The 18,973-nt window shown below is 43.0% G+C and overlaps 1 protein-coding gene across 5 annotated transcripts in view; it reads right to left on the bottom strand.

Moving 5' to 3' along the window:
* HECTD1 (HECT domain E3 ubiquitin protein ligase 1) overlaps positions 1-18,973 on the bottom strand; it is a 4,301,832-nt gene that overhangs the window by 2,422,084 nt on the left and 1,860,775 nt on the right. For all 5 annotated transcript variants that reach the window (XM_044073821.1, XM_044073824.1, XM_044073822.1 and 2 more), the window contains exon 17: positions 5,683-5,849. In XM_044073821.1, the coding sequence (XP_043929756.1) occupies positions 5,683-5,849 (167 nt within the window). The remainder of the gene's footprint in view (positions 1-5,682; positions 5,850-18,973) is intronic.

The raw sequence follows: 18,973 nt of genomic DNA on the forward strand, positions 1-18,973 counted from the left end.
TTTTTTTTGTTGTAGCATAGACTAGATCCAGGCCTGCTGAATCTAGCTTTGATTGTATAACTTGAGCACTAATCCAGGCATTCTTTAAAGTATTCAATTGTATTTATTACTGCTTATTAGTAACTTGATTAAAGTGTAGCTATCATTCTAAATCTTTTGGATTAAGCACTTGGGCTTCAGACCAGTTGTTTTACATTAGGAAGGTTTGTGGCCTGCACTGTGGTGGCAGGAAGGTAGCTTACATCCTTCTAAGTTGGGAAATGCTGATTGAGGGCTCAGTGTCTGTTACTCTAAAAGTGTATTAGTTCTGGTTTAAGCACTTGGGCTTCAGGCCAGTTATTTTACATTAAGAAGGTTCGTGGTCTGCACTCTTGTGGCAGGAGAGGCTGGACTCTGCCCTTCTGAGCTGGGAATTTCTGGTTAAAGGCTTATAGTGCCTGCATATTTGAACTGTTTCTTACTGAAATTGGTACACCTTGTTTGCTGTAGCATAGACTAGATCCAGGCCTGCTGATTAGCTTTTAAGAAGACTTTGGTTTCCAAATTTCGTAATTTCAGGAGCTGGCCGACCGGCACTTGGAAACTGCTTCTGCTTCGGGCACCGCGCGGCAAGAAAGACTGAAGAAAATGGCGTCGGCTGGTTCTTTTATACCCCTGTCGCACTGACGTCAGGGAAGAAGTGACGGCAACCGACGCCGGACCTAGACTTTGGAATTCGGCCGACCGAGGACCCGCCTGACGGCAGGAGAACCCATCTGTTATGACTGCAGCTGTATGCACGATGAACATCTGTTTCTTACTGAAACTGGTACACCTTGTTTGCTGTAGCATAGACTAGATCCAGGCCTGCTGAATCTAGCTTTGTTTGTATGCTTGTTGTTTGTTTGCTTATTTCCCTGAAACACTTATTCCACCAAAAACGCGGCTTTCAGCACTTCTGTGGATCCCTAGTGATATCTGCATTGCTTACTGTACTTATTTCCTTGTTTCACGTGAATGAAAGTTGCTGTTTGTCATTTTTGCATTTAAGTTACCTGGCACTTGCTCACTAAAGCAATTACATAAGTCATTAAAAAATTAAAAGCACTACACCCTCACAAACTCCCCTTGAGTACCTTGTTCCCCATTGGCCCTTATTTTTCAATTATAAAGGAATTCCCAATACTATTCTAGCATGTCCAAATGTCAGTTGTCAATCTCCACTCCGGTCCAGCTGGTGAATCTGGGAATCTTGAGGCAATGTTACAACTGCCTCATGTACACAGACAACCCTCTCCTCCTCCCAACAAATTCCAAAACATGTGAGAGATGCAGCCATATAGCCAAACTGGAGGCTAAGCTCTATCAACTCAGTACTGGCATAACCAGTCAGGAGGAAAAGGAAACCACACTCACTACAATTCCAGTCTCACATAGACCTACCACGACAGCAAACCAAACACATAAACACACAAAAACATACTCGGAGGCACTAAATAAAAATCTGCCTAAGCAGCAGAGACCTCCAAAGAAGCAACCGCTACCCCAAAACAAAACACGTGCAACCCATAGCTCACAAAGCCAGTGTGCCGAACAGTCACAGCCCTTAAGGCTAAACAACACACCTGATACACTTGTAATAGGTGACTATCGTCAGGCACACTGACGTCCTGCTCACCAGGCTGAACAAGGAGAAGGTCACGGTGAGCTGCCTGTCGGGCGCTAGGATCCGCCACAACACAAGCACTCAGGTCACTCCAAGGCAAGGACAAATATGACTCAGTCATTGTCCATGCTGGTGTGAATGACCTGAGACGTACCTCCCTGGACTACATGAAAAGAGACAAAGAGGAGCTCTCTGAGCATGTAGCCCAGGCTGGTATGACCCTGACCTTGAGTAGCATCTTACCCTCACCAAGAATGATGCCACAATATGAAGACAAGATGATCAATTTTAACAACTGGCTTAAGAATTGGTGTCATTCAAAGGGGATCCAATGCCTGTCAGCCTGGGATGACATGCTCGACAAGCCACGATGCTTCGCTAGGGACGGCTTGCACCTGTCACCCCTGGGCTTTCGGATATTGGCAAAGGCTCTTGCTACCCCCATAGTGCCTTTTTTAGGCAAGGCTCAAAAGACAAACCCACCTCCATAGGTATCACAAGGGATAAGAAACTAAGAGTAGTGCTACTCAACGCCAGAAGTCTAAACCTCAAGATGCATGCACTCAAAGCTCTCCTTAGCATGGAGAACAGCGATATCTGTGCAGTAACAGAAACCTGGTTCAAGGCTCCCGAAAGCACCCCAGCACTACCAGGTTATACCTCATACCATGCTTTTCGGCCCCAAAACTTGGACCGAACCACAAAAGGAGGGGGGTATCAATATTCGTCGAAGATACCCACACCTGCAGGTTGGTAGCACAGCACGAAGCATCAGAGACTATCCATGTGCAACTAACAGTGGGTAAAACTGCCTTCCAGTTTATAGCCTGCTACAGACCACCCTCCCAAACCCAGGAACCCCACTCGGCCTTCCTGAGAACACTGGAAAATATGAAGGTCTCACCAAACACCATTATATTAGGCGACTTCAACTACCCAAACATAGACTGGGAGCATTACTCTAGCTCCAACACCCTAGCCCAAAGGTTCCTAGAATTTATAAACTCAAATGCTATGGAACAACTTGTTACCACTCCCACAAGAGGGGAAATCATACTGGACCTGATCATCACCAACATGGGGACTCTATGCTCCAGACCAGAAGTCTATCCCTCACTGGTAAGATCAGACCATAAACTAATCTCACTGGATATTCACATCCCGACCCCACCCCCTGCCCAGAAAACCAAAGTGAAAAACTTCTCAAAAGCAAATTTCACACTCCTCAAAACCGAGCTGTAATCCTTCAACGCCCCCGGGCCTGTGGAAAATACGGGCCAGACCGCAGAATCATTTATAAACGCATTCTATGAACACCTACAGGAATGCATGGATCATGCAATCCCAAATAAAACCAAGACCCAATCCTCCAAAGGGAGACGTCCTGTCTGGTGGACCCCAGCCATAAACAAACTATACAATAGAAGGAGGAAGCTACTACATGACAGAGGAAAATCCCAAAAAGGGAAGGCATCTCTGATCAGTATTAGCAAAAAACTACGGGCACTCATAAAATCGTCAAAGGCCAGCTTCGAGAGAAAAATTGCACAGGACACTAAGGATAATCACAAGGCTTTCTTTAGTTATGTTAGGAACCTGGGTGGGAATTCCCAGATATGCTCAGAATTAGTCCAAAATTACCAAAAATACACCAAACCCACAGACATTGCCAACATCCTAGCTGACAGGTTCAGCGCAAACTTCTCCCCCCCCACCAAAAGGGCAAATATCTATCCCAGCAGAGTGCTGCCCCCCTGACATCTCGGATGCTCAGGTAAGAGCCGCCCTCTCCAAAGCAAAAAACACAGCATCAATGGGACCAGACTGTGTCCCGGGCTGCGTACTACATGAACTCCAGTTAGAGCTAAACCCAAATATAAAACTACTGTTCAATCTCAGCCTTACTACAGGATATGTACCCAAAGAGTGGCGTACAGCAACAGTGGTCCCTCTCCACAAAGGTGGTGCCTCAACGGATCCTGGAAACTATCGCCCCATAAGCCTGACTAGCTTGGTCTGCAAAGCTATGGAAAGGATCATCATGGACCAAATAAATAAAGAAACTGGGGACCTACAGACACTGGATCCTACCCAGTTCGGCTTTGTTAAGGGCAGATCCTGCCTCTTAAACCCGATCGATTTCTTTGAAACAGTCACCAAGGCCATTGACGAGGGGAAGGTGGTCAACACAGCCTACCTGGACCTCGCAAAAGCCTTTGATACAATACCCCCATTCGGGCATTATAGATAAGCTTACAAGCTTAAATATAAACCCCTATGTCACTAGATGGGTTGCAAAGTGGCTCAAGGACAGAATCCACATGGTTAGAATTGCTGGAGCCATGTCAGACTCCAAACCAGTTACAAGTGGCGCCCCACAAGGCTCAGTCCTGGGACCTCTCTTGTTCGGTATATATTTCTCGGAAGTACAGGCCAACACGGAAGGACTGTGGCTGACCAAGTTCGCAGATGACTGCAAACTGGGCGCCATAATAGACTCTCCAGCCGACACAAGCATCCTCCAAAAGGGCCTCACAGAAACAGACAACTGGTGCCAGAGCCATGGCCTCAAGCTAAATGCCAAAAAGTGTATAGTCATCCCCTTTGGCAAAAACAAAGTGCCCACAAATTACCACATAGGTGGCAATCCATTAAGTACAGAAGAAGTAATTAAGGACCTGGGGACCCAAGTTGATAGCAATCTCTCATTTGACAACCACGTGGCCAAAGTGGTTAGAAGAACATTTTATATAGCCCACCTAATCATGAAGGGAGTCACATCTAGATCAGGGGAGGTCATTGTGCCTCTTTACTCATCCCTCATCAGGCCCATAATTGAGTACCATGCCCCTTTTGGGATGTACCTTACCAGACAACTGCAGCAACTGGAAAGACACCAAAAGTACCTCACCAAGAGGATCAAAGGGCTCAAAGAGATGCCATATGCTGCCCAGTTAAAGAAACTCCAGCTCTACTCAGTGGCATTCCACCTGCTCAGAGGCGATCTGCGCCTGACGTATAAAGCCATGTCCAACCCGGAATTAATGGACATGCTGCACCTCAGAAAATCCAAATCCCATCGAGCTACGCGCTCGAGAGACTTGAACCTCAGCACTGAAATAAATACGACATGCTGGAGGGACAGATTCATAATCCAGAGGCTCCCTTCACTCTGGAATAAAATCCCAGTCCAGGTTAGGCAGAGTCCCTCACTGACTCTCTTCAAGAGGAATCTTGATGAGTGGATGGGAGATCATAGGTTTACCCCGGGTATCACTTCTGTGTCACTGTTAGACAGAGGCACAGTATACTAACCTCGAAAAAGGGCATAGCAAAATTAATTTAAAATGGGTGGTGAAAGCCAAACACACTCTGGCTAGGCTTATAAATGCCCTAGGGCAGATAGCCTAGTATGAATCTATGAACCTAGGATCGGGATGAATGGCAGAAATTGGCTTACAGGTAGGGTGCTGACTTCTGCTGCATTATGACACTACAGAATGCACAGGTAAGGAGTATATTTACCCAAGTGTGGAAATGTTAATCATAACAAAATGGACTGAAAGGATAAATACCATCAAAGAACACAGAAAATGGAGGGTCCTTGACATCAGATCATTTGTTTGAATAATATGTGCTTTGTTCAAGGTGCTTTAAAAGTGAATTACCATGTGCCCCAAGTTACACTTTTGTATGAGAAAGTTTAGTCAACAAGCTGGACTTCTAACAGATATTCCACTAAAAATCAGTGAAAAGTAAGCACTCATTATTACATGTTACAAGGTTTACATGTGCAGCTTGGATTTCAACTTTAAATCATTTTCCGCCTTGTCTGCCAAGTTCTTTTTATTTTCCATCATCCTCTGCATAAAACAATATTAATGTAAGCAAATCTAAGATTTGCTTAAAAGAAGTTTCTTTCCCAGTGTATCCAACACATAGAGCAAATATCACACCCTTTTACTCTCATGTTACGCAACATGTTTGGAGATTCATTCAAATATGCAACAGACACAAGAACAAAATACATTTCTTACCAAGTTGGTCTTCACAGACTCCATTCACAGTGCCATAAAGTTCAAAGCCTGAAAGGGAAAGGTAATGGGTCTGTCCACTTGCATTCTTTCCCATTTGCTTAATTCTTATATGACGCCAACCCTGCTTCTCATCCTTTGGAGGATCCAGCGGCCAGGTAGCTGTAGACCTAATTCATTTAAATATTTATCAGTATAAATAACTACCAAAGACATATTAAAAAAAATAAATAAATAAAATCTATTTTTTAAAAAATGTTCATTAAAAATGTATTCAAACATGGGCAGTATGGTTAACAGATCCAAGTAAAGGTAAAGTCATTATTCAAGGCCTTTTTTTAGCGTTAATGATAAATGCTTTGAATAGGACAGTCACAAAAGAAAGCAAAATCATGGAATTCATAACTTGTACAACTCTCCTCATCACAGAGGTAAAATGTAGGAAACACTTGCACTTCCTTGGTATATAGACAAATGTATGCACTTCTGAGGTAGAATCAAAATGTTTAACAGCATTCTAAGAAAAGTAATAAGCATGACTATATCTATCTTAAAATGTACAGCTGTCTGATACACTCAACAGCATCATTTTTACAGAAAGGTCACCAAAGAAGTAAAACAATGGACACATTTATTTGCCAGTGAGATTCTGCTGGTAGTTTCATTTTTCCATGGCTGTCCGACTCTCTGGCAAATGTTAACAATGGTTTTGAACCAATGTAGTCAAGGAGAAACTTCAAGGATGTGTGCTTCAGGCAGTGTTAAGGTGCAACAGGCAAGGACACTTGGCTTTGATGCAGAAGGCTGTGGGCTCTTTTCCCACAGAAGCTAGGTGGATTGTTGACATTGCACTGTAACATGAAGGGGATGCTGTACTCCTGAGTTTGCATCCTTCTGATGACACCTTAAACCGATGTCCTATCTGCTTTTGTTGCTGGCAGCTCAGGTGGATGTAAAAGATTCCTGTCCAAGCCAAGTGAAAGGTTGGCAGCAGAGCAAGACCTAGGACCCAGAAGTAGCCACCCTTGCTTTAACAAAATGAAAACAAAATGGTCATATACTGCAGGAAATACACTGATTCAAGACTGCATAACAGTTTGCAGCTCATCAGATGTTTCTGTTGAACAACTGTTTTGTCTTATTGCTGTTAAATTAGTTAAAAAAGTGATAGTTATTTAGATAAAAGTGTAAATAGACATCAGGCTGTCCGAAAGCACAATAAATGAGAAGTCATTTCTGGTTCGCTTTTATGCACTCTGACTGGTAGAGAAAGTTCAAGCAATTTTTGTCCTCAGTGGCAGCACGTTGAACACGAAAGGGAGGCATTTCACAACAGTTAGGCGCAGTACTAGCAGGCAGATTTGATTTCTGAATCTTCAACTTTAGAAAATTAGAATACACTGGGTAGATTTTATGCAGCCAGAAGAAATATAGAGACTACACTGATGTGTGCAGGCTAGACTAAGCATGTAGCTCACAGTATTCGATGGATGTTGGATATCATGTCAACATCCTGCCTCCAATGTATCCAGAGTAGAAACATTCTTAATTATTTTGCAGACTTACCTGTAAATAGCTCCCTCTCTTGTAAAATGAACTAGTATAGCCTTAAAGTACAGAGTTTAAGGACAAAAATGTGTAAAATAAAACATGAGCCAAATAAACAACAAAAATTGACAAAAAAAATGTGCTGAAGGGACTTCCAAGATGGTTGCATGTTTATCAAAAGCTTAATTTCAGTGCTCTCAGTGTGAAATAAAAAAAAAAAAGAAAAACAGCCAGTGATATATTGTAAACGTGACTAAAATTCAGTTACCGGCTAGTAAGCACACTGCCCGGATGGCAGCAAAGAAGAAATTAAGAGAATCTGAAAGAAAATCAACCAGAAAAGGTGAAGAGAAAACAATGTCTGGAATGAATCCTGTAGCTGTTCAGAAAAAAAAAAAACAAGTTCAAGCTTCAGCTCAGGAGCATGAGATGGATTCCAATAATTCAGAGGAAAAATAAATAAATCAAGTGTACTCAGAGATGATTAAAATAACTAAAGCATTAAGGAAGTATATCAATTCAAATAAACATCTAGAAAAATATAAAAAGCTTTAATATTCAGATAAACTGACAAAACTGCAAAAATCAAAGGATGAAATGAAGAAAAGGCTAGCTGAGTAGGACATCTCTCAAAATGAGCTATTTCAAATAATGACAGTTACAAGTCAGAACACACATAAACACCTGAGATTTTCTGCTATACCAGAGACACTAGAAGGAACAGACTGCATTTGTTTACTGAAAAGCCACTGAGTGTATGCTCCAAACCAGGCCATGAGAAAATAACCAATACATATATTAGTAAAGATGCAATCACACAAACAGAATGAGCTGGTCCTGACAAAACTGCTGCAGAAGAGCAAAGCATTAAAAATTGGGGACAGCTGACTGTGGAAAATGATTACTCATACACCAGCCAAGAGAGAAGCAAAATTATCATGGCAATCAAATGTGGAAAGGCAGGTGTGAGATTCAAGCTGCAGCTTCCAGCTCTCTTCAGGATATCTCCCCTGAAGGATGAAAGGCATTTATGGACACAGAACAAGCTAAGAAGGAAATAAAGTTTATCCAACAAAAAGTGAGCTAGCTAACTGAAGGGACACTCACTCTTGTCTGACAATATAGCTTATGGAGAGATGTTGCCAATTAATCTGTTTCCAGGGTTCCAAAAAAAGAGTTTGAGACTGAAAAAAGCACAGGAATTGACTACAAGAATAAGGGGTACCTTGGACTTGAACCAAAATTTAGTGTTGAGAACAAAGATGAATAGGAAGACAACAAGCATCACTGAAATTGGAGAATGGCTGGGAGACTGTGGAGTATCAACCACATTTGTCAAGTATGGCCTTGCAAGAAAACGTGGCTAAGAATTCATTTTTGTTTATTTTCTTCAAATATGTGGGTGGACTGTAAAACATATACCCCCTTATGTCATTAGTGTTTAAAAAGACAGTAAAGGGGTGGATAAAAAAGTAAATGTAACGTTTTTTTTTTTTTTTTTTTACTAGTACTTGGATAAAATATTTCACTATATAAACTGCATGTTACATATAGTAAAGCAGTTTTTTCTAGTGTGCCCTCAGGCATTTTAAATGTGGAAAGAGTCTCTTCAGTGACCGTATACTAAAGACACTAAAGCAAAAGTACAGTTGTGTACACTTACCGTAAATGTAGATATACAAGTGTATTCACTGTTGCAGTCATCACATTTGGGTTATCCTGCCAGGGGTAGCCCTCAGTCAGCCCAAATACCAGAGGCTTAGTATTTCTGCGTCGGTTGCTGTCGCTCCAGGACTGACATCAGGTCGTCAGTGGTATAAAATCAGGCAGCAGACGCCATTGCATCAGTTTTTCTTGCCCTGTCAGGAGCCCCCCAAATAGGGATCTAGGTTATGGTGGAAGAACACCACCAGTAGAAAGTAAATACCAAAAAATCCCTGTAAGGAGAGAGGAAGAGAGAGAAAGAAAGAGAGAGAGACAAGGGAGATGGAGGGAGGGTGTCCAGGACTGCAGCAGTGAATGCACTCGAACATCTACATTTATGGTAAGTGTACTATGTCTTCATGTTTCACTGCTGCAGTCATCATATTTGGGTTGATTCCCAAACTTGAAGAAAAGGGTGGAGGCAGACATGAGGACTGTCTGCTGGCTAGATGCCCTGCAAGACTGCGCTGGCAAAGCCTGCCCGGGATTTGGAGAAGATAAGCAGGTGGTAATGGTATGAACAGATGTCCATGTTACAAGCCTCCAGGATGTCTCTGGTGGGGACACCTCTCAGAAAGGCTGCAGAGGTGGAGGTTGCTCTGGTGGAATGTGCCCTGACCCCTTTTGGGGGTGGTTTCCCATGCTGTCTGTAGCAGAAATGGATGCAGTGTGCTATCCATTTGGAGATTGTTTGGATATGGCCATGCCCTCTGCTCCTGCTGCAAAGCTGAATAGCAATTGATCAGTTTTTCTGAAAGATTTAGTCCTGTCCAGATAGAATCTGAGCCGTCTGGCACATCTAGAGAGTGCAGAATCCTTTCTCCCTTGTTTTGTGGGTTAGCGAAAAAGGTGGGCAAATGTATGGATTGGTTGAGAGCCACACTGGACACCACTTTAGGCGGTGAAGATGGGTTAGTCCTGAGTGAGACTGTCAGCATGGAAAATGATGAAGGGCTCTACAGCCATGAGTGCTTGTAGCTCTGATACTCTTCTAGCTGAAGTGATGGCCAGAAGCAAGGCTGTTTTCCAAGAGAGAAATTTAACTCTGCTGAAGCTGCAGGTTCAAAGGGGGGTAGGGTAAGCTTTTCCAACACAAAGTTAAGGTCTAAAGCTGGGGTAGGAGCTCTTCTGGGTGGCCTTACCTTGTTAGCCCCTCTTAGGAACTGTTTGATGAAAGGGTGCGAGAAAAGAGGAGGCTTTGTGCTGTAATTAGCAGAGATGGCAGAGGCATGAATTTTAATAGAAGAGAAGTATAGACCCCTGTGTTGTAGGTCTGCCAGGTAATCCAGGATGAGAGGTAGGGAGGGCTTCACCGTTCCGGCTCCCTTAGCCTGGATCTAGGTGCAAAACCTTTTCCACTTGTCACCATAGGATTTCCTAGTGCTGGGGCATCTGGCCTCAAGTATAACATCTAGGACTTGTTTGCTTAGGTTGGCAGATTGAGGGGTGGTCAGGGAATAAGCCAGGCTGCCAGGTTGAGGGTCTGCAATTGGGGGATGCATGAATTCTCCATTTCCCCTGGGTCAGGAGTGTTGGGATCTGAGGTATGTGCCATGGTGGCAGGAGGTGACAGGCTGTGCAGCAGTGAGTATCAGTGCTGGTGTGGCCAGTTTGGTGCAATCAGTGTTGTCCTTGGTTTGTCCCGTTTGATCTACAGTAGAACTTTGGAGAGGAGAGGCAGAGGAGGAAAAGCATAAACTGACAGGTTTTTCCAGGTGAAGGACAGGGCATCCCCTTTCCAAGCTTGTGTGTGGGGAGTCCTTGTGCAGAATTTGTCCAACTGGTAGTTCTGAGGGGAGGCAAACAGGTCTACATCTGGGCTCCCTCATTTGCTTCTCAAAGTGTTGAATATCTCTGGTTCTAGTTTCCACTCATGTGGGTCCCTGAGATTTCTGCTTAGGTGGTCTGCCAGCGTATTTAGCTTGCCTGGCAGGAACTGAGCTTGTAGGTGCACTTGGTAGCTCAAGGCTGTGTTCCACAGAGCCATGGCTAGTCTGCAGAGAGTGGGTTCCCCCAGCTTGTTTATGTACCACATAACAGTGGTGTTGTCCGTCTTTACCAACAACTGTCCTGGAAGAATGTGGTTCTTGAAGGCTGTCAGAGAATTCTGCACAGCTAACAATTCTTTTTGATTGACATGCTAATACATTTTACTCGGGTTCCATTTGTCCTGAATGCACTGCCCTGCCAAGTGAGCCCCCCATGCATAGTCTGATGCGTCTGTTGTTAGGGTTTGGGTAGCAGGAGGTAGAGTAAATGGCAGTCCCTTGTTGTGGTGGCAGGCCTCTGCCCACCAAAGGAACTCTGTCTTTATACAAGGAATGATGGGAATCATTGACTCTAGGTCCTGAGAATGTTGACACTATAGGCTTTTTAGATACCACTGTAGTTTCCTCATATGCAGTCTTGCATATGAAATTAGTAGAATGCAAGAGGGCATGAACTCCAGGGCTTGCAGTATTTTCCTTGCAGATAGCTGGGTATTTGTGGCCAATAGTTTGAAGTAGGCTGTCAAATAAACTTGTTTCTCTGGCGTGAGGTAGGCCCATTTGGGAAGCTGTATTCAAGCTTGCACCCAGGAATACAATTTTTTGGCAGGGTACTAGGTGTGATTTCTTTTCGTTTATGGTGTACCCTAGTGAAGTTAGTAGTTTCTTTATCAGTGCCAGATGATTTAATAGTATGTCCGGGCTTTCTGCCTGAATTAGACAATTGTCCAGGTATGGTTGTATTTGAATATTTCTTTGCCTGCAGAATGCCATGACTGGAGCTAGGCACTTTGTTAATACCCTGGGCGCAGTAGATAAGCCAAAGGGCAGTGCAGAGAACTGACAGTGCATGTAGCCTACTCTGAAGCGAAAGGTATTTACTGCAAGATTCCCTTATTGGGATGTGTAGGTAAGCTTCCTGTAAATCCAATGCTGCCAACCAGGCATTTTGGCCTAGCATGGGAAGCAAGTGATGAAGAGTTAGCATTTTGAATTTTGGGATTAACAAAAAGGTGTTTAGTATAGACAGGTCCAGGATAGGGATTGTCTTTTCTGGGTACCAGGAAAATTCTTGAGTAAAACCCTTGCCCCCATTCCTCTTCTGGGACAGGCTGAATAGCCCTGATACTTAGAAGAGAGAGAACCTGCTTTTGAGCCTCTGTCCACTGATTTGGGGGTAGGTCTGGCCAACCGTTTGGGGTTGGTAAAGAGTGGAAGTGGAATCTGTATCATTGGGAAACTATATTTAAAACCCATTTGTCTTGGGTAATGAGTTTCCAGTTTTCTGCATGCAGGGCAATCTTCCCCCTAAAGGAACAATCAGTTGAGCAGGGCTTGGAAGGATTAAGGTTAAGTCACTATGACAGTTTACCATAGGGGTGGTGTCTTACTACTTCCAGCATTGGAAGTGGGAGCCCCCCACTGCTTAGGCCTGTGAGTACCTTCAGACAGAAGCCTGGGTGGTCTGCCGGCCCTGGGTTTGGACTGAGAAGGCCTGGAAGAAACAGGAAAGAACCAATTTTTAAAAGGCAGTGCCTACTAAATCTGGGAGGCTGTACTTGCAGGAAATCTTTTAACACTTTGCACAGATTTAGCTTTTTCCTCCATCTTTTCAAGTACTACTACTGCTTTGTTGCCAACAGGTGGTCTTGGTTTAAGGGAGCATCCAGTAATTTAGTTTTAACATAATCTGGCACAGTTTGCTCCTTAAGCCAAGCATGCCTTCTAAGTACAGACCCAGTGACAGCAGTCCTGCAAGATGCCACTAATGAATCAAAACCACACTGCAAAGTATGTTTACCAACTTGTTCAGCAGAATGCTTTAAATCCTGCAATTCTTTATTTTTAGCACAGTCAGGAATCATCATCATTTTCTGTTTAAATAATCCAATAACATGCTGCTGACAGTTTAACATATGAAACTGGCAGTTTAAGGCACTAATGGCCAAAGTAGAAGAAGTGTATATCTTCTTACTCAATCTGCCCAGAGCCCTGGAATCTCTATCAGAGGGGGTAGGGTTTTTGGCAGTAGTAGCCTTAATGCCTTTAGGTCCCTGTGAAATGGTCTCTGGATCCGCTGTAGGATTCTTAAAGAGGAACTTGAGAGTCAGGTACTCTGCAATACCCGTCAGGTTTCCTGGGAGCCAGAGGTAAAGTGTCTGGGGCCAGGCTAGATTCCAAGAAGGCATCATCTACAATGTCCAGTACAAGAGGGATAGCTAAAGGCCTGTATTGAGGTAAGCGTAAAAATTCCCTAAGCCTATTTTTGGAGTCAGAGTAATCCTGGCCTTCCCAGCAGAAATGCACCCTAAGAGTACGCAAAGTTTCGTCAAAAGATAAATCTGGAGGGGAAGCAGAGGGAATGGAGCCCTCTGCATCAGAATCCTCATAGGTAGATAAGGGCAAATCCTGGTCATCAGAAGAAATAGAAATTTCAGAATCCTGATCAGAAGAATCAGAAGGAAAATCAGTTCTAGGTCTCTTAGAGGGAGAAGGGTGGTTACCCCTGATTAGAGTAAGAAGGTCTTCAGCCATTTTTATCATTTGTTTTAGGCACAGGGACCTGACCATGTGGTCTGGGCGTAGGTTTTCTATGAGTGGATCGAGTTTTAGTCCTTGAAGAAGAAAATGGCGTCTGTTTAATATGCAAGTCAGTAGGCCTGAATACACCCTCAGAAGCCGGTGCCTGCACAACGGCTCCGGACCCATCCAAGGTAGAGACATCCGCAGATTCCATAGTCGAAGAAGCATCTCACGGCATACCAGACTCCGAATGGGTCTCAGTAGAGGCCTGAGAATCTGAAGTAGCGGGTATCAGGGGCTGCGAAAGTGCCTCACTGAGTACCGGCGAACTGGCAACTAGCTTAACGGAAGCGTCATCGGCAGCTTTGGACCTATGCGGGCTGTCTCTGTCTTTATCTTTGCGTTTTTTTGGAATGTCGGTAGTTGTGTGGCTTACCGAAGCCATTTCTGGATAACTGAACAGAGTACCAAAATAGTTAGATGTGAAAATGAACAGACGAATAGTTTGAGGATTGAATAAGGCACAAAACCAACAGCAAGGGACATTGTGGTCTGGGCCTAAGTAAAGAATGCAGTACGAATTAAAATCTTTGAGGTATTTGCTTTCCACAAGTAATACAATTGTTACCTTTTACTGACATCAGTTTAGAGCAAGAAAAAGGAACCCCAACGGGTTACTCAGCTTTGTTGAAAACTTCGTATCTGAAACTCCAAAATGAATATTTCAGGAGTCGGCCGACCAGCACTTGCAAAATGCTTCTGCTTTAGGCACCGCACGCAAAGAAAGACTGGTGTAATGGTGTCCGCTGCATGCTTTATACCCCTGACTACCTGACGTCATGGAAGATAGGACAGGAACCGATGCAGGACCCAAGACTTTGATAATCAGGCCGACTGAGGGCTACCTGCAAGCAGATGACCTAAATGTAATGACTGCAACAGTGAAACAAGCTCATCATCATCTAGGACAGGAGGTAGTGCCAAAGGTCTGTGCTGTGGTAAATCTAAGAATTCCCTGAGTCTCTTTTTTGACTGAGGATAGTCTTGACATTCCCATTGGAAATGCTCCCGTAAAGTATGAAGGGTTTCCCCAAATGAAAAATCCTCGGGTGGAAAGGCAGAAGGAATAGATTCCACTGCATCAGAATCCTCATAAGCAGAGCGCGGTTGCATATTTTCATATTCAGATGCATCACAGTCATCGGACTCCTATTCAGATAAAACTACTGGGGACAAGTATCTTTCTTTTAGAAGAGGTAGCCTGGCTTTCCCTAATAAGCATAATAAGGTCTTCCGCCATTTTAAGCATTTGAGATTGAGGCAAGGAAGCAGGTGCCTGAGCTTGGGTTGTCGTTTTTTTGGGTGTGGTTCGTACCCTGGGCCTTAGAAACTTGGTAGTTTTAGAAAGAACTGAAGACGTGAAAGAAGTCATCCGTCTGTGTTGAGTATCGATAGTGCGAAGTACTTCCTAGGAAGCCGGTGTCTGCTCAGCGACTCTGGACCCATCCAAAGACATCTGCAAAATCCTTAATCGAAGAAGAGTCTCGCGGCATTCCGGAGTCTGACAGGGTCTCGGTAGCGGGCTGAAAATCCACAGAAGCGGGCATCAGGGGCTGTAAAAGCATCTCACTGAAGACGAGAGAACTGATGACTAGGCTTAGCAGAAGTGTCATCGGCGGTTTTGGATCTGTGCAGTCTGTGTCTATATCCTTACGTTTTTTCGGAAGATCAATAGTCAGATGCCTTATCGAAGCCATGTCGGAATTTGAGAACTGAGAGTGAAAATATCTAGCTACAGTAAGGGCCCGACTATGTATAGTTCTGGCATTGAACAAGGCACAAAACAGACAGCGAGGGATGTCGTGGTCTGGGCCTAAGCAGGGGATGCAGTAAGAGTGAAAATCTCTATGAGGTATTTGCTTTCCACAGGTAAGACAATTGTTAACTTTTACAGACATCAGTTAGAGCAAGAAAAAGGATCCCCAATGGGGTGCTGATCTTTTTTGAAGACTTCTGGTCCTAAACTCGAAAACGAAAATTTTATGAGACAGCTGACAGGCACTTGCAAACTGCTTCTGCTTTGGGCACCGCATGGCAAGAAAGACTGATGTAATGGCGTTGGCTGCATGATTTATACCCCTGACGACCTGATGTCAGGGAAGAAACGACAGCATCTGACGCAGAAATCCGAAGACTCTGGTATTCAGGCCAGTTGAGGGCTACCTGCAGGCAGATGTGATGACTGCAACAGTGAAACACGAAGGACATCAAGAATAGAAAGGATTGACAAAATCAAGCTTACTGTGAATATGCTGTGATCTAGGTTTGCTTGGGTGGGGGTGGGTTGTAAGTGGACTGATTATGTCGAATTAAGACATCTGCAATTATTTTTACAGAGTTGAATGTCTAAATTAATGCTCCCGGTTTAACCTAAAAGAAGTGGGGGGTTTTATGGTTTGAAAGCTAGAAAATGATGAAAGCCATGAAAATATCAAGTTTCTTAAATTTGCAAATTTATCAGTTTTTGTTTCTCCATTAGCAAATGTTCAGTGAGAATTAAGACATCTGAAGCTAACAGCAGTTCTACATTCTGATCTAACCTAAACTGACAGATTCATTGACGACTACTTTTACATGGAGTTCTGAGCATTCCTTGCTGAGGGAAATACATTTAAAGGTACAATGGCAAACAGTTCAGTGAAATATAAAGTATGAAATCACAGGATGTGAATAAGAGATAGCAGCCTCCCTAGCAGGCTTAATATTTTAATGCATTTAACAGAAGACTGTGCAGTTAAGTTTTACTTAAAGATACCAGTGCACTTTTTCTTAGAACTAAAAGTTAATGTTTTTTTGAAAGCATAAAATCAGTTTTTCACATCTGGGAGGGGAACAGAGATAAAAAAAAACTCCAGCAATCAGTCTAAGTGATAACACAGGCTATAGCATGTGCTTTAGCATGAGTAACCATAACTTTAGGTTATGTAAAGTCTGAGTGCAGCTGTCAATTTGGGGCAATTGTTCCTATCTGGAAAGCTAAACTTCATTTTTTTTTAAATATAGTTTTGTGTGCTTGTTCTAAGTTACTGGGTGGGGATGGGGGTGTTCTAAATATTAATGTATTTAGTTTTTTTTTTTGTCTGAAGGTCGTCATTAATACAAAAAGTCTTGAACATAGATTCAAAATGGAGAAGAGAAGAAAATTGTTGACTATCAGCCTGGCAAATTGCAAGAGGTCTGTGCTGAGGCAGTAACAGAAAGTCTCTTAGCCTTTTCTTAGAATCTGAATAATCCTGGCTCTCCAAGTGGAAATGCTCCCTCATGGTATGCAGGGTTTCCCCAAATGAGTAATCCTCAGGAGGAGAAGCTGAAGGAATAGAATCTTCAGCATCAGAATCCTCATAGGGAGGAATAGAATATCCCTGTTCTGAAGAGGAATCAGAGGAAATGGAAACCTGATCAGAGGAGTCATATTCAGTATCTTGCCTAGGCCTCTTATCAGGAGGGAGATGGGAACCCCTGATCAAAGTAATTAGGTCTTCGGCCATTTTGAGCATCTGTTTCTTAGGCATAGAAGTCTGTCCAGGAGAATGCTGTACTTGTTTCCTTGTCTTTAAAACTGCTTTAGACTTTGTCTTGGATGCTGAAAGTAGGCTTTATATAAAGTTGTGTAGGTCTGAAAACATTCTCAGAAGCTGATGCCTGCTCAGCGGCTCTGGACCCATCTGAGGGATTGATTTCTTAAGAGCCAATACCTTGAGTATCCAGAAGCCTAGTTGTCTCCACATCGGAGACAGAGGTGGCCTGTGGCTCTGAGGTAGCGGGAGTCGGGGGCTGCGAAAGCGCCTCACTGAGCACCGGCGACTGGCCTAGAAGAGGCTTCGTCATTGGTTTTGGACCTCGGATGCCTGTCCTTTTCTTTATCCTTGCGTTTTTTATGAATTCCGGTCGTCGGTTGTTCCGACGACATTATACAGTTAAATCTTTGGCCAAAGTAATGAAAAGCAAAATCGTACTGACGCTTTATAGTGCGTTGTTTAAATCTAGCATAAAACCGACAACTAGCAATGTCGTGATCAGGGCCTAGGCAATGAATACAGTAAGAATGAAAATCCTTATGAGGTATTTGCTTCCCACAGGAAATACAATTGTTAACTTTTTCTGACATTGGTCTGGAGCAAGAAAAAAAGTTTCCCCAACAGGGTACTTAGCTTTATTGAAGACTTCGGATCTGAAATTCAATTACGAAAATCTCAGGAGTTGGCCGACTGGCACTTGCGAACTGCTTTTGCTTCTGGCACCACGCGGCAAGAAAGACTGAAGAAAATGGCGTAGGCTGCATCTTTTATACCCCTGGCGCATTGACGTCAGGGAAGAGTGGACAGCAACAGACGCCGGACCAGGACTTTGGAATTCAGGCCAACTGCGGGTAGCCTGCCAGCAGGATAACCCAAGTGTAATGACTGCAACAGTGAAACACGATGAACTTCAATAGCTTTTCATCATAATGGTTATGATTATCCATATTATCCTGTAACAAATGGCCTTACAGGTAAAGGCAAAAAGGGAAAAGTATTGAATTATATTAAGAAATGCAGAGTGCAAATATCAATTCTGCAGGAAACACACTTGGAAAGGAATAAAAAGTGAATTTGACAAAGGATTTCAGAATGGATATTCAGTAAAATTTCAGAGACAAAGGAAAAGGAGAGTAATTACATTAATCGCTCGAGTGGCTCCAAAAGTGGAAAAAAATACAATAATGGTAGATTTGTGGTAGTAAGGGGCAGCTGTCAAAGGAGGAAGATTACACTGGCATGTATTCGTATTCCACTAAAAACTAGAATTAGGGAGCTTAAGAAAAGTTTGGGAGAAATCATCAGCGTTCAGCAGGTAATATTGCCTACAGGTGGGGACCAGAATTTGATTTGCAATAGTGGGGATGTGTCAGGAGGACATAGAAGGAAAAATATAACATTAAGATTGTAGATTTCCTAAGAAGTCTTTGAAAATATTTGGTATGGAAGATGTGAATGTAGCAGTAGGAATTCAGAATTTTCTTACTTTTTCAAGAGGTACAATAACAGTGGTAGACTAGACCAAAATTATACTCCACAGGAACATGTGCATTTAACTGAAAGGTTATACGCACATTTAATAACTACTTCAGATATAACAGTGGTAGACTAGACAAATTATATTCCACAGGAACACGTGCTTTTAAGTGAAAGCTTAGACACACATTTAGTAACTACTTCAGATTGCACCAATAAAAACTAAGACAAAACTGCAGGGTAATGAAGTAAACATGACACATGCATGTTCTCACCTACCTGTTACAGACAGGAATTGACAGAGTAGTGAAAATTGTTAAATTGAATTTAACAGCCAACAGGCACACTGACAAACTGTACAGCTATATATTCATATAACAGATTTATTGAAACCAGCCAACCAAGCACTACTATAAGATTATAAACATTTCCTTTATAACAAAGATATGTTAGAAATGCTGCACTTTCTCAGCTGAT

This window comes from Protopterus annectens, chromosome 6.part0 (assembly GCF_019279795.1).
Source record: "Protopterus annectens isolate FY-2018-M chromosome 6.part0, PAN1.0, whole genome shotgun sequence".
Classification (NCBI taxonomy): Eukaryota; Metazoa; Chordata; order Ceratodontiformes; family Protopteridae; genus Protopterus; species Protopterus annectens.